Source organism: Seriola dumerili, unplaced genomic scaffold (assembly GCF_002260705.1).
Source record: "Seriola dumerili isolate Sdu_G_001 unplaced genomic scaffold, Sdu_1.0 BDQW01000138.1, whole genome shotgun sequence".
NCBI classification, from domain to species: domain Eukaryota; kingdom Metazoa; phylum Chordata; class Actinopteri; order Carangiformes; family Carangidae; genus Seriola; species Seriola dumerili.
The window spans coordinates 3,230,890-3,244,420 of record NW_019174393.1 but is presented as its reverse complement, the minus strand read 5'-3'; the positions used below and the strand labels follow the sequence as shown (position 1 = coordinate 3,244,420).

The window sequence follows — 13,531 nt, the reverse complement described above, 5'->3', positions numbered from 1 at the left end:
GGCCATGATGACGGGGTCCTACGTTTCACACGGAAACCGACGCTAATGACCGATGTTTGTTTTGCTACAGTTAGCAGGTACATATTTTCAATTTACTGGAACATTTACACGAAAATGAGGATTGCCAAGCAGGGATTTAGAGTGTATATTATTTCAACTTTACACTGTAACGATTTATTGCTCACTAACTATCAGTTTAACGCTGCTAAAACGTTTGTTTACATTGGTTTCTGCGCGTCCATTGAAGCTAAAGGCGTTAGCTAAATGCATTAGCTCTGCCAATGCTAACCGTGTTTTTGTCATTAATGTGTGTTAACGTTTAGAACGTTACTGCGTTTTTACATTGTTATAAAACGGATTACCTTCTCTTACAGCTAAGATTTAACTTAACTCATCACTAACACAGAAGAGCGCTAACTTTAACGTGCTAAACTAGCCAGCTGGGCTAGGCGGCTAACGAGCGGTGTCTGCAACGAAGCTGCTGCGTGGGTGTTTGTTAAAAATGTTATTTTAAACGAGCCTCTCGCTTTATTTTTTCGATTCTGTACAATTAGCAATCGAGAAATTACAACTAAATATTGTGGGAGAATTCATTTTATTTCGGTGTCATGCGAATCTATAACACCCTTACATCAAGCATTAACTATACAGCAGTTTCCATCAGGCTGGTTACACATTAATCCAATTAATTATTTCAAGAAAAGAAAAACTTTGCATGAATAAACCCACTCATTGATGATCGATCACTCATTGATTCACGGTTGTCTTCCTTAGCTCCCATTCATTACTTAAATAAGATGCCTATTTAAATGTCTCTTTTTATCTAACAACCATTTAAGTCCTCGTGAATCATTCATACCCATCAACCCACTCACATGCTTTATATCATTAAACAAAAACTAGTACGAATGACAATAAAACAATATAATGATTTTCATTTTTAGTTTCTTCTAAGTCACACACACTGTCAAAGTCAACTTTCATCTTTCAAAGCAGTGAACAGACCCATCTCAATAAGAGGAGACAGAATACCAGCTCTCATCTAGGCACAAACAAGTCTTTTTTTTTCTTCGATTCATTAAAAAGGACATCATTTTAGAAAAATAATCCTATTTAATTAGTGCCACAACAATAAGTTGTGCAACAGATGGAATATTTACTCAGACAGTTAGGAGAGTGTTTTAGGATTCTGGAAATGGCTTCAAAAGAGCAGTGTTGTTAAACAACCATTTCTTGTTGTCTCTCCTCAGTATGCCTGCTGAACGCAAGCGCTCAGTAAACATGGATGAGAAAGATGTTTGCTCCTTCAGTAACAAGGAAAAAGAGAAGGACAGAGATGGTGAGAGAAGACCAGCGTCTGCTCGGGACAAAGCAAAAGATGAGGCCAAAATGAGTGGTAAGAAAGAAGGTGGCAAGGAGGAGAAAAGAAAGCGCCTAGAGGAGGAAAAGAAGAAGAAAGAGGAAAAGGAGCGAAGAAAGAAGGAGGAGGAAAAACAGAAAGCGGAGGAGGAACAGAAAAAGAAAGAGGAGGAGGAGAAGAGGCAACAGGAGGAGCAGGAGAGGAAACTTCAAGAGGAGGAGGCTAAAAGACAACGTGAAGAGGAGGCAGCACTCCTGAAGTAAGTGGTGGTGAACTTTGCTGTTGTCATCTTTGTAAAGCCTCCTTCTTCTCAGAGGCATAATAGATTCAGCATAATCAATATCAAATCAAAGTAATCCGATGATAGTTTTTTGCTTTTTTTTTGTTTTCATCATATATCTTTATCAATTTTACCTACTTTCTACAGGGAAAAGGAGGAGGGGCATCAGCTGCACCAGGAGGCCTGGGAGCGCCATCAGTGCAGGAAGGAACTCCGCAGCAAGAACCAGAACGCCCATGAGGGTCGACCTGAAGAGGCCTTCTTCAGCCGACTGGACTCCAGCCTTAAAAAGAACACTGCCTTTGTCAAGAAGCTGCGTACACTCACTGAACAGCAGCGGGATTCACTCTCCAACGACTTTGCTTCACTGAACCTCAGCAAGTACATCGGCGAGGCCGTGAGCTCCGTCGTGGAGGCCAAGCTGAAGATCTCTGATGTGGGCTGCGCTGTGCATCTGTGCTCCCTCTTCCACCAGCGCTACGCTGAGTTCGCTCCGTTACTGTTACAGGCGTGGAAAAAGCACTTTGAAGCAAGGAAGGAGGACAAGGCGCCTAATGTGAGCAAGCTGCGCACAGATCTGCGCTTCATTGCCGAGCTCACCATCGTCGGCCTCTTCACAGACAAGGAGGGTCTCTCACTGATTTATGAGCAGCTGAAGAACATTATTAGCACCGACCGGGAGACGCACACTCATGTGTCAGTGGTCATCAGCTTCTGTAAGCACTGTGGGGACGACATTGCTGGTCTGGTGCCCCGTAAGGTGAAACTGGCTGCTGACAAGTTTGGCTTGTCCTTCCCTCCGAGCGAGATCATCAGCACAGAGAAACAGCAGCCCTTCCAGAACCTTCTACGGGAGTACTTCACATCACTCACCAAACACCTGAAGAAGGACCACCGGGAGCTGCAGAACATTGAGAGGCAGAACAGGTGAGTACTTCCTTTGTCATCGGGCAATAGAGCTCCTTGGTCACTTTTTGTTGCTCACTATCATACAACTTTCTCCTCTTCAGGCGAATCCTTCATTCCAAAGGGGAGCTGAGTGAGGACAGGCACAAGCAGTATGAAGAGTTTGCCACTTCCTACCAGAAGCTGCTGGCCAACACTCAGTCCCTGGCTGATCTGCTGGATGAAAACATGCCAGAGCTGCCTCAGGACAAGACTGTGCAAGAGGGTGTGTTTCCAGAATTGTAGTTAAATTAAACATGCTCTTGTGATGTTTGTTTTTACACGTGTGCGTCATATTTTTTATATATGTAAATCTCTTTCTCTGCTCTCTCAGAGCATGGTCCTGGTATTGATATTTTCACCCCTGGTAAGCCCGGAGAGTATGACCTGGAAGGAGGGATCTGGGAAGATGAAGACGCTCGTAACTTCTATGAGAACTTGGTGGACCTGAAGGCTTTCGTCCCTGCCATCCTCTTCAAGGACAACGAGAAGAGCGGCCAGGGGAAAGACAAGGATGACGCCAAAGGTATCTTTCATGTCTCCACAGACTGATGAAGAAGGAGAGTCTTTCAGTGTTGTTCTGACTGTGCTGCTGTTTCTGGCCTCTTCAGATGGGAAAGAAGGGAAGGACACAGCCAGCACCACAGAGGAGCTGGAGCTGGAGCTGGAGGCTCTGGAAATCACGGATGAACCTCTGGAACTGGAGGGAGCAGACGAAGCGGAAAACGAAGAACTGGCCAAAAAACTTCTGGATGAGCAAGGTAAACAAGTCCTTTTCATAAAAGAATGGTAATTTTACATGTCAACCCAATGTCAGTTGTACCTAAAGATCACACCTCAGTTGTACGACCACAATTATAATCAGTCTTTATATTTCAAACTTGAAAACATAAAGCATGAAACTCCTGGTTTAATGTCCTCTATGCATGTGCACTATTGAACATTATAAAATAGGCAGCAGAATTTTCTAATAAATTAGAAAATGTATCAGGGGACTCATGGGAAGAGAAGCTGGGTGAGCGTCTCTTGCACAAAACGATTTTTTAAAAGCTTCAGTGGCAAAATAAGTGGGAAAAAAGTGGATTTTTTTATTTTTGTATGTGTAGAACAAGAGGACGAGGAGGCCAACACAGGGTCCCACTTGAAGCTAATCGTGGACGCCTTCATCCAGCAGCTCCCCAACTGTGTCAACAGAGACCTCATAGACAAGGTGAGGAGAACGTTTAACATGTTGTTTATAAGTTAAAATGTCTTATTTTGTGTCGGGATGATTTGATAGAAACAAATGATACTGTCTGCAACAAAATGATACTGTGAAAGCATTTCATCCATATTTCCACCTGACCTCTGCTCTTACATATTATACAGCGTTACAAATGAGTAATGGCAGGTCATGCACTTTGTTGTCTCCTGCAGGCTGCCATGGACTTCTGCATGAACATGAACACCAAATCTAACAGGAGGAAGCTTGTCCGTGCTCTCTTCACTGTCCCCAGGCAGAGGTAAAGCTTTGCAAACTGCATCTATATTATGACCATGAGTATGTAGATAACTTTTAAACCATATGAACAGCTTTGATCGATTTTAAAGCTGCACTAATCCATATTTTTATATTTGCAATGGATCAAATGGCTGTGTTGCCTCGGTGCCCTGGAGCGATTTAGCCTCTTTCAGTTCATTGTTTTGATAGATCTGCTGTTAACCACCTGCCCAGCACCAAACAGCAGACAGACACAGTTAGAGACAACGTTTAGCAGCTAAAGAGCCAGATGTTTTTCTGTGCAGTTAGTAGAGACCAGAACAGAGCAAAAAGAGAGGGAATATTGGACTAATCAGGAGTCCATAAACAAGACTCAGTACCATGCCTGAAGGTATCTCATGCAGACACAGACAGTGGACTGAAGCTGCTACTCGGATGTGTAGACAAGGTGTCAGGATGGCAATAATCTACAATTATCATTACTGTCGACTAATTCCATGAAAAGCCAAATCCAACATTGTATTACACCATCTCTTAATTCCTTTTGACTTTCCTGCCTGTGGCGTTCGGCCTCAAGCCCATTGGCTCCTGCTGAGGATGTAAATAAAATAAAAAAAGGCTCAGTAATTTCCCAAAACAGTTGGACACTAGCTTCTAACAAACAGGAAGAAATAGTGCATTTGTTGGGGACTATCTTCAGCGGCGGATGAATACATATATGGTGCTCTAGTGTGTATTTGGCACTGAAGAATAGGACACATCAGGCTTTGGATATATACTACAACATATGTAATGTTGGTTTGGGTCTTTTCATGGGATTTATTGACAAGGAAAATATAGACTGTTACCTCCAAACACCAGCAGGTGGTGCTGTTGTCTTAATTTCTAGTCTCTTGCTAATCAGTGGAGCACTGACTCTTCCTCCTCTCTCAGGTTGGATCTGCTGCCCTTCTACTCTCGCCTGGTGGCAACTCTTCATCCCTGCATGTCAGATGTGGCTGAGGACCTCTGCTCCATGCTGAAGGGAGACTTCAGGTTTCACGTAGGTATATAGGCTTAATACTGTGAATGGCAAGGTTGAATTTTTTTGATAATTTTGTGTGTGTGTTTGCGCTTTTAGATTCGGAAGAAGGACCAGATCAACATCGAGACCAAAAATAAAACGGTCAGATTTATCGGGGAACTGGCCAAGTTTAAGATGTTCTCAAAAACAGACACGCTGCATTGTCTCAAGGTGGGTGAAGAATCTGTTTCTGAGATCTGAGGCTTTGTTTTCTCTGAGCTGATCAATGGTAATGTTTAAACTGAACTGTGTGTGTGTGTGCCAACAGATGCTGCTGTCTGATTTCACCCATCACCACATAGAGATGGCCTGCACACTGCTGGAGACCTGTGGCCGCTTCCTGTTCAGATCCCCCGACTCTCACCTGCGTACCAGCGTCCTGCTGGTCAGTACACATCCTCATCGTCATCACAGTGGATCAGCCTGGTTAAAACAGACAATAATAATCCAATACAAATCTTTATTACCCTGCCTTCAAGTGTGGCTTCTCAGAACAGCTGGAAACACTTCCAGCGTGTATACATGTTAGTTAGTTAGACTGTACTTTGTAGAAATATTGAACATTGAAGTTGTGGTGTTTATGAAAACAGCTGATATTTTGGTCAAATCCTGTCTGCGTTTCAGGAGCAAATGATGCGTAAAAAGCAGGCGCAGCATCTGGACGCTCGCTATGTGACTATGGTGGAGAATGCGTACTACTACTGCAACCCCCCGCCCATGGAGAAGACGGTGAAAAAGAAGCGGCCGCCGCTGCAGGAGTACATCCGCAAGCTGCTCTACAAGGACCTGTCCAAGGTCACCACCGAGAAGGTGCTGAGGCAGATGCGCAAACTGCCGTGGCAGGACCCCGAGGTCAAGAGCTACCTGATCTGCTGCATGGTCAATATCTGGAACGTCAAGTACAACAGCATCCACTGCGTGGCCAACCTGCTGGCCGGCCTGGTGGCCTACCAGGAGGACGTGGGCATCCATGTGGTGGACGGAGTGCTGGAGGACATCCGGCTGGGCATGGAGGTAAGACTGTGATGTAATAATATTTACTGACAAAAGACGAGAGGGTTTTGTTTATATATCATTGATGAGTCCAGAGTGGTGAGGTAATGTACAGTGAGAGGACAGGAAGACAAACGAAACCAGGTGTAAATCTTGACTGACAGTTTTGACAACTGATTGAAGCCATGTTGTTACTGTCATAAGTGTGACGGGCACCGCTGCATGCTGCAGGACACGTGAGAATGTCGCCTGGCTCAGTCATGTTTTCACAACACCTCTAACTGTTTCATGTGGTTGAATCTACAACTCTGTGACACCAGAGTAGGTCAGAATTATGTAACTCTGATGAGTCGTTCATTTTGCTGTTAATAGATTTGTACCTTTTACTTAAGATTTCTAATGCAGGACTTTTTACTTGTAGCAGAATATTTTTACAGTGTTGTATGACTGCTTACTTTAATATAAAGAGAGCAATTATTTAAAATATTAACTAAAATTGCAACATGGCCAAGTGCAGTATCGAAATTGCAGGAGCTGTAATTTTTATGCCGACAGTCAAGGCTGGAGTTTTCAGGTTCTCCGTCTCATTCTTGTGAACATGATATCTCAGTGATGCCTTGAGGTAACTTTGGCACAAACTCTCACTTGGACTCAAGGATGAACTCATCAGATTTTGGTCAAAGTTTACAGTCACGGTGACCACACACTCTTGTGAATGCAGTATATCAGGAAATCCCGGAGGTAATTTTATGAAACGGTCACAAAACATGTTTTTGGCCATGACTTACAAATTGCTTCACAATAGCATAATAGCATATAATAATAGCATAAAATGAAGTGATGACGCTTCTGGCCATTGTTCAATACTGTTTCTCAGGAACAGGAGATTGTGACCATATTTCCTGCAACTTGGCTGGTTGGTTGGTGGAAGCAGAAAACCGCGAGGCGGTAATTCTAGTTTTGATAAAGGTGAAATGTGTCTCAACATGCCATAAATGAAGCATTGTGCTGCTACAGAGATGCCCCGGCCTATAAATCATATTCTCCAAACATAAGGGAACGTGTTTGTTTGGTACAAGTCCCAGAAAAAAATCACATCATCATCATTTTTATGTTTCTTTCAGTGAAATGCTGAAATGACCATCCCCAATTAAATTCTGACTCATATAATCCACTGCTGTCTATTCACAGGTCAACCAGCCCAAGTTCAACCAGCGGCGGATCAGCAGCGCCAAGTTCCTGGGCGAGCTCTACAACTACCGCATGGTGGAGTCGGCCGTCATTTTCCGCACCCTCTTCTCCTTCATCTCCTTCGGGGTCAATCAGGACGGCAGCCCCAGCCCTCTGGACCCCCCAGAGCACCTGTTCCGCCTCCGCATGGTCTGCACCTTGCTCGATACGTGCGGCCAGTACTTTGACCGCGGCTCCAGCAAGAGAAAGCTGGACTGTTTCCTCATCTACTTCCAGGCATGTCTGCTCACAATACACCTCCATGCTCGGTCCTGTGTTATTGTGCACATACGTGAATGTGGTGTTGTTCTGTGGACTGGCTAATTAATTAATTGACCAATCATTGCAGCTGTGTACTTTTCTCTATGCAGCCATTTATGCCGTGATAAATCTCAAGCGACTTCAATAAAATGATGTCCTGTGTTTTCTGCAGCGGTACATCTGGTGGAAGAAGAGCATTGATGTTTGGACCAAGGACCACCCGTTCCCCATCGACATCGACTACATGATCAGTGACACCCTGGAGCTGCTCAGGCCCAAGATGAGGCTCAGCTGCTCCCTGGACGAGGCCACGAAACAGGTCGCCGACCTGGAGAGGGAGGTGCTTGTCAAGCTAGGTAAGAGTGACACAGTGTGCTCGTATCCAAAGTGTCTATATCCGGCATGTAATTACTGCATGTGTGAAGGATTGTGAGTGTGCAGCAGCCGGTCTCTCCGGTCGATCCGCTCTCTGTCGCCCCGGCTGAGCAGCATTCCCCGGTGTGTAGGAGGACGATCGATCGTGCTGCATCACTCCTCATCCTGCTTCATCTGTCAGACAGGTTCATCTCAGCTAAACACACATACCTCACACATACACTCAGTCAAAGGGCCCAGACAATACAGAGATTTAAGGAATGATAATTGTGAATTAAAATAAATGTAAAGAATGACGTCGGTCACCGAGTTTCTCTGTGCAGAGTTTATTAGAGGTGGTTCACCTGAATAGATTTGTCACCACCAAAAATGTTATTAATGTTTTGGTTTGTCTTTTCAAAAGTCCGTGACATGCATCCGTGTGTTTCACATCGATTGACAGGAATGTAATCATCTGTTTTCAGAACCAATCAGTCACAGAAGTCTTGTTTTCATGCCAAGACACCAAATATTCTCTGATTCTAGTTTCTCATAGGACATGATTTTTAGATGTTGTTTGTAAACTGGATATCTTTGAGTGTTGATCACAAGTAAATGTCCACAACTCGCAGAAAAAAGACGGAAAGACTGAGATTCATCACATTTTTACTGCTTTGTTTTATAACGTCCAACAGTGAATGACAAGTCATAAAGTTGGAACTGCTGTTAAGTTCCTATTTGCTCATGTACTGTCTGTACTGTCGTTCATGTTGTCCTACTAAGACTATCGTTGTGACTCTTATGTGAAAGTGACTCAGGCACTTGTGTTTTGTGGGTTTTGTATTAAGACATATTTGAAAAACGACTTTCCAGGAATGCAGAGACAGAAAGAGACAGAACACAATGAGCGAGACGGAGAGTAGGAAGAAGGAAACGTTTGTGTGGCAGGTGTATCTTCAAAGCACGGCAGCACTGGCTTTGTTCAACAGTATCAAGGTGTTGACTTGGAATGTGCAGAGAAAAATGTAAACATTAGCTCCACCCTCAGAGAGAGTGACACTGTGGGGCCGACTGCAGGCCGCTGCAACACTCAGATCCTTTACTGAAGCAAAGTTAGCAGCACAACAGTGTAAAAATAAATAAGGAACATGTACTGAAAGTATCAAAAGCAAAAGTACTTATTCGTACTGTGGCTGATTGTTTATGACATAATTAGATTTTTAATACCGATACAGCAGCGAGCTACTTTGAAGTCCTTCACATAAAGTTAAATCACAAGATGGAGAAATCTTGAAGCACAAGATAAATCTGAGGGTCGTGACAGGATCAGTGGGAGAACAAAGAAGATAAAAGTGAAAAAAAATGCTGCTACACAAGTATGGATTTGTTCTTTTGGACTGTTCTCTAATCCTTGTGCTTTTTTATTGAAATATCAGAGTTTTACTTCTTTGAGCCTCGTTTGTACTGAAACATCTGTGAAAGTTAAACCGCAAACAGCTGATTTTTTTTCTGTCGGTAACAAGCCAAAAACATCAGGAACCAGTTGTTTAATCTTTAACAACAGTTTGTCTTTTATAAGCTTATTATATGTTTTTACATGACAATCTTAACTCTGCGATGTGTGTGTGTGTGTGTGTGTGTGTGTGTGTGTGTGTGTGTGTGTGTGTGTATAGAGGAGAGAATGATTGATGAGGATTAGAGGGCCCCTAAGTAACACAGTGATCCCATTGTTTCACTGTTCATACTTGAACTGGGATCAAACATTCCTCGGTTCCCGAGTCACACAAGACCTGATCTTCCACCTCAGGCCGCCTGCCTGACTTCGTTTTCTCACCGTCACCACAGCTGCATAATTAGCTCCTGTAATTGGTTGCATTTCTTATCCAGGTTGACTAATGAGGCAATAATTTCCCTCCTGAATATTTGCTCAATTAATACCTGAAGCTTTTGTTTGAGTGAAGCTGCTTTTCCTGGTTGGGCGTGGCTGCATGCATTTTGATAACGATCTCTCATAACCACCTGTGTGCAATCTAACAATCGCACGTCGTACATTGTGTTTTCACCGAGGTATGGCCATGGGGAAGGACGGCCGCTCCAGCGCCATGAGCGAAGGGGACGGGCTTGACGAGGAAGACGACGACGACGACGAAGAGGGAGGCGCTGACACTGAGGAGCAGTCAGGCAACGAGAGCGAAATGAATGAACAGGAAGAGGATGTGAGTCTTTTTGTCCTGATGACCTAACTCTCCAAAACTTCACCCTGTTCCTCTGCCCAATTGCCACTGTTGTGTTGGTGGAGTGACGCGGTGACATGACAACTGATGGCGTGTGTAAATAATGTTGTTCTTCCTTGATGATCTTGTTTGGCTGGAGAAGCCCCTGAAACTGAGGCAAGAACTTGTTCATTGTGTTGATAAAATCATAGCATGTGATATGAAAAGATTCTAATCTCCAGCTCCAGTCGCTTCCGGGTGGATTTCTTTCAAACGATTAGAGTTTTTCCCTCTTTGGAAATTTGCTCCAACGTTTTCAGACGTGAAGATTGACCGGCAGCTGGTCGATGACCAACGTCGTCATGGGGAGAACAGTCGTATCCCAGCAAGCTCTTTGCTAATTGACAGCTCGCTCTGTTGCCTCCCTAACATTTTGATATATGATACAAAAATATTTCGTCTCAGAGATTAAATATTTGTCGCTGCCACAGTAGTCTGTCTGAAGATAAAGTGAAGATTCATCTTTTTATTTTATCAACAGCGCAGCTCTGAGGGCCTTAAATGTACAGATCAGAGCTGCAACGATTAGTTGATTCTACTCGCTGTTTTACAAGAGCATAAATATCTAGAATCAGAATTTTCATAGATTTTATCAGCTGAATTTCCATTCAGTTAACAGGTTGTGCCTTTTATTTATTTATTTATTAATTAATTTATTTATTTATTTTCTTTCCACACAGGATGGGTCTGAGAACGAAGAAGAAGAGAGGGAGGAAGAGGAAGAAGAGAACACCGACTACCTGACCGACTCCAATAAAGAAAACGAGACTGATGAGGAGAACAATGTAAGATAGAACATATGAGGAGCTGTGGAGAAGAGACTCAGTGATGAACCCGTAAATCTGTCCACAAATTAAAAAGCAGTGTAACCATCGTCACGATTACAGGATGAGTGATGGTGAATGTTGACACTTGGATTTAGAGACACAGACCAGAGGTTGGAGCAGGTTATCATTAACGTCCTAACCTTGGTTCTGGCAGCAAGAGACTATTTTAAATTTAGCTTTAAGAAAACACTGATTTTATGAGACGACAGGGGGACTTTTTATCTGGTTGTGTTAATTTGCTGCGTCTGTGTAGGAGGTGACCATCCGTGGCGGTGGACTGAAGCACGTGGCCTGCGCTGAGGATGAGGACTTCATTCAGGCTCTGGATAAGATGATGCTGGAGAACCTGCAGGTACGACATCCTGCTGCTCAGCTGTCGGCTGAACTGTGAATGCAGTGAAGTCTTTGCGCCGTGCGGTCACTGAAACAGGTTTTGCATGCTTGAATCGTTGTGTACTGTTCGGTTTCAGTGTGAGTGAGGGGGAGAGAAAGTCTAGATCATTTAAAAGTTTATTCGAAGTTTGGCAAATTGACCCTCCGTTTTTCTGCAGCCACTTTCCTTCGATCCGAACATCCCAGATTGACGCTTCTTCTCACGGTTAAAGGTACAAACTTCTCCTGACTGGTGTGTTTGTGTCACTGCAGCAGCGCAGCGGCGAGGCGGTGAAGGTGCACCAGCTGGACGTGGCCATTCCTCTGCAGCTGAAGAGTCAGCTGAAGAAGGGGGGCTCCGGACAGACGTGCATCGGGGAGGGAGACTCGGACATCTCCGACACCATGCAGTTTGTCATGCTAACGCGCAAGGGCAACAAGCAGCAGGTAAAAAACACACGAGAATTGTATTAAATCACCTTTAGATCACAGTATTATTATTAATTATCCTTAATCAAGTAGAGGACTGTGTATCTGGGTATATATTGAGTCATCTGAGAGATACAGGCATGTCATGGAATACCTAAGAGCACATGTACAGAAAGAGTCACAGGCTTGTAGCCAGGGCAGATTCTTACCACCAGGGGCTGTGGAGAGAAACTTATGTTTTCCTGTGGTCCAGAGCAGCAGCCTCCATCTTTTCTTCTCTTCTGTCTGACAGTCGCTGTGTCTTCTTCTTGGTTATTTTGCAAAAGGCAGAGATCAGCACAAACAAATGCTTGATCGCCCTTTAGTTTTACCTTAAAGAGGACCTAAGGGACCCAGAGGTGTCGCTGGCTCACAAACAAAACGTCCATGAATAGACACAGGGACAGGACTGTAGTGTGGTTCTTTGGCTCGGTGTCTGGATGTATCTGAGAGTAAACGCACATGAGGAGAGGAGTGATACACTTTCACTGTCTCTGAAATTCACTCACACTCACACACTCTGACTGAGCCCAGGAATAATATTGACTCAGGACGTAGCTGTGTGGTTGTGTGGTTGTATTGCGCTTTTGTGAGGACCAGTTCCAGTTTTAAACCATGGTAGTGCAGACAGGTCTGGATTGTGAGGTCACTACTTCAAAGGGCTGTTTGAAGGTTAATTATAACTGATGTTATGTTATGGGAGGGCGGCAGAAACAGGTAGAGAGCATAACATTGACATATCGTCACATTTTAAGTTTGGTATTTGTGAATTTGTCTGAAATGAGTTGTTTATATTCACATCCAGCAGTTACAGAGCAACACGATCGTTCATGTGGAGTCGTATTTGTGTCCAGTGTTCCCGCTCTTTATTTTAGCTCTGTGTTTGGTCTCCACCAGCTCCTGAGGGAAATATCTGGCTCTTTTTAGCTGCTAATTGCTCCACTATGTCCACCAGCTGCTCTCTGACTGTGTCTGTCTGCTGTTTGCTGCTGAGCAGGTAGAGGACAGATGCTTTTTACAGATGTGTCTCTGAAAGCAGCTGCTGCAGTCGAGAGCAACGCTGTGAGAGTGAAGCAGAACAGTAAACCTATAAAGTAATGTAATATATAACACATATGTCCATACATCAAGAGTAAAGTTGTCGTATATGTTAACTATAAGGATATATTATTATCACTTGTATACACCCTCTGAATATATGAAGATATAAGTTTATAACATATAAAAAATACCTATAGTCAAATGTGAGTTTATTAAAACGACAAACTAATTCAAATTCTATATATTTAAATATAATTTTCTTAATAATTTCTTATTAATTATTAATTAATTAATTTCTAATAGTTTCCATATGTCATTTTTACATACATAGGATAAATATACATATATTATTTTACTTCATATGTACAGATACTTCATATATGGAAATTCAATACACAGTTGAGGTTTGGGTTAGGGGAACACGTTCTGTCGACGATGGGCCTCACAAGTATAGAAAGGCAAACTGTGTGTGTGTGTGTGTGTGTGTGTGTGTGTGTGTGTGTGTGTGTGTGTGTGTGTGTGTGTGTGTGTGTGTGTGTGTGTGTGTGTGTGTGTGTGTGTGTGTGTGTTTGGGAGGACGCGAG

At 43.4% G+C, this 13,531-nt stretch overlaps 1 protein-coding gene across 3 annotated transcripts in view; it reads left to right on the top strand.

Moving 5' to 3' along the window:
• Positions 1–36: 36 nt before the first annotated feature.
• The window catches only part of upf2 (UPF2, regulator of nonsense mediated mRNA decay), a 20,514-nt gene continuing 7,019 nt past the window's right edge, over positions 37–13,531 (top strand). For all 3 annotated transcript variants that reach the window (XM_022749511.1, XM_022749510.1, XM_022749512.1), the window contains exons 1-18: positions 37–77; positions 1,251–1,619; positions 1,788–2,567; positions 2,651–2,811; positions 2,920–3,111; positions 3,197–3,346; positions 3,692–3,795; positions 4,002–4,087; positions 4,999–5,107; positions 5,186–5,299; positions 5,397–5,513; positions 5,753–6,142; positions 7,313–7,588; positions 7,785–7,968; positions 10,034–10,182; positions 10,920–11,024; positions 11,320–11,418; positions 11,712–11,885. In XM_022749511.1, the coding sequence (XP_022605232.1) occupies positions 46–77; positions 1,251–1,619; positions 1,788–2,567; positions 2,651–2,811; positions 2,920–3,111; positions 3,197–3,346; positions 3,692–3,795; positions 4,002–4,087; positions 4,999–5,107; positions 5,186–5,299; positions 5,397–5,513; positions 5,753–6,142; positions 7,313–7,588; positions 7,785–7,968; positions 10,034–10,182; positions 10,920–11,024; positions 11,320–11,418; positions 11,712–11,885 (3,591 nt within the window). In that variant the 5' untranslated portion in view covers positions 37–45. The remainder of the gene's footprint in view (positions 78–1,250; positions 1,620–1,787; positions 2,568–2,650; positions 2,812–2,919; positions 3,112–3,196; positions 3,347–3,691; positions 3,796–4,001; positions 4,088–4,998; positions 5,108–5,185; positions 5,300–5,396; positions 5,514–5,752; positions 6,143–7,312; positions 7,589–7,784; positions 7,969–10,033; positions 10,183–10,919; positions 11,025–11,319; positions 11,419–11,711; positions 11,886–13,531) is intronic.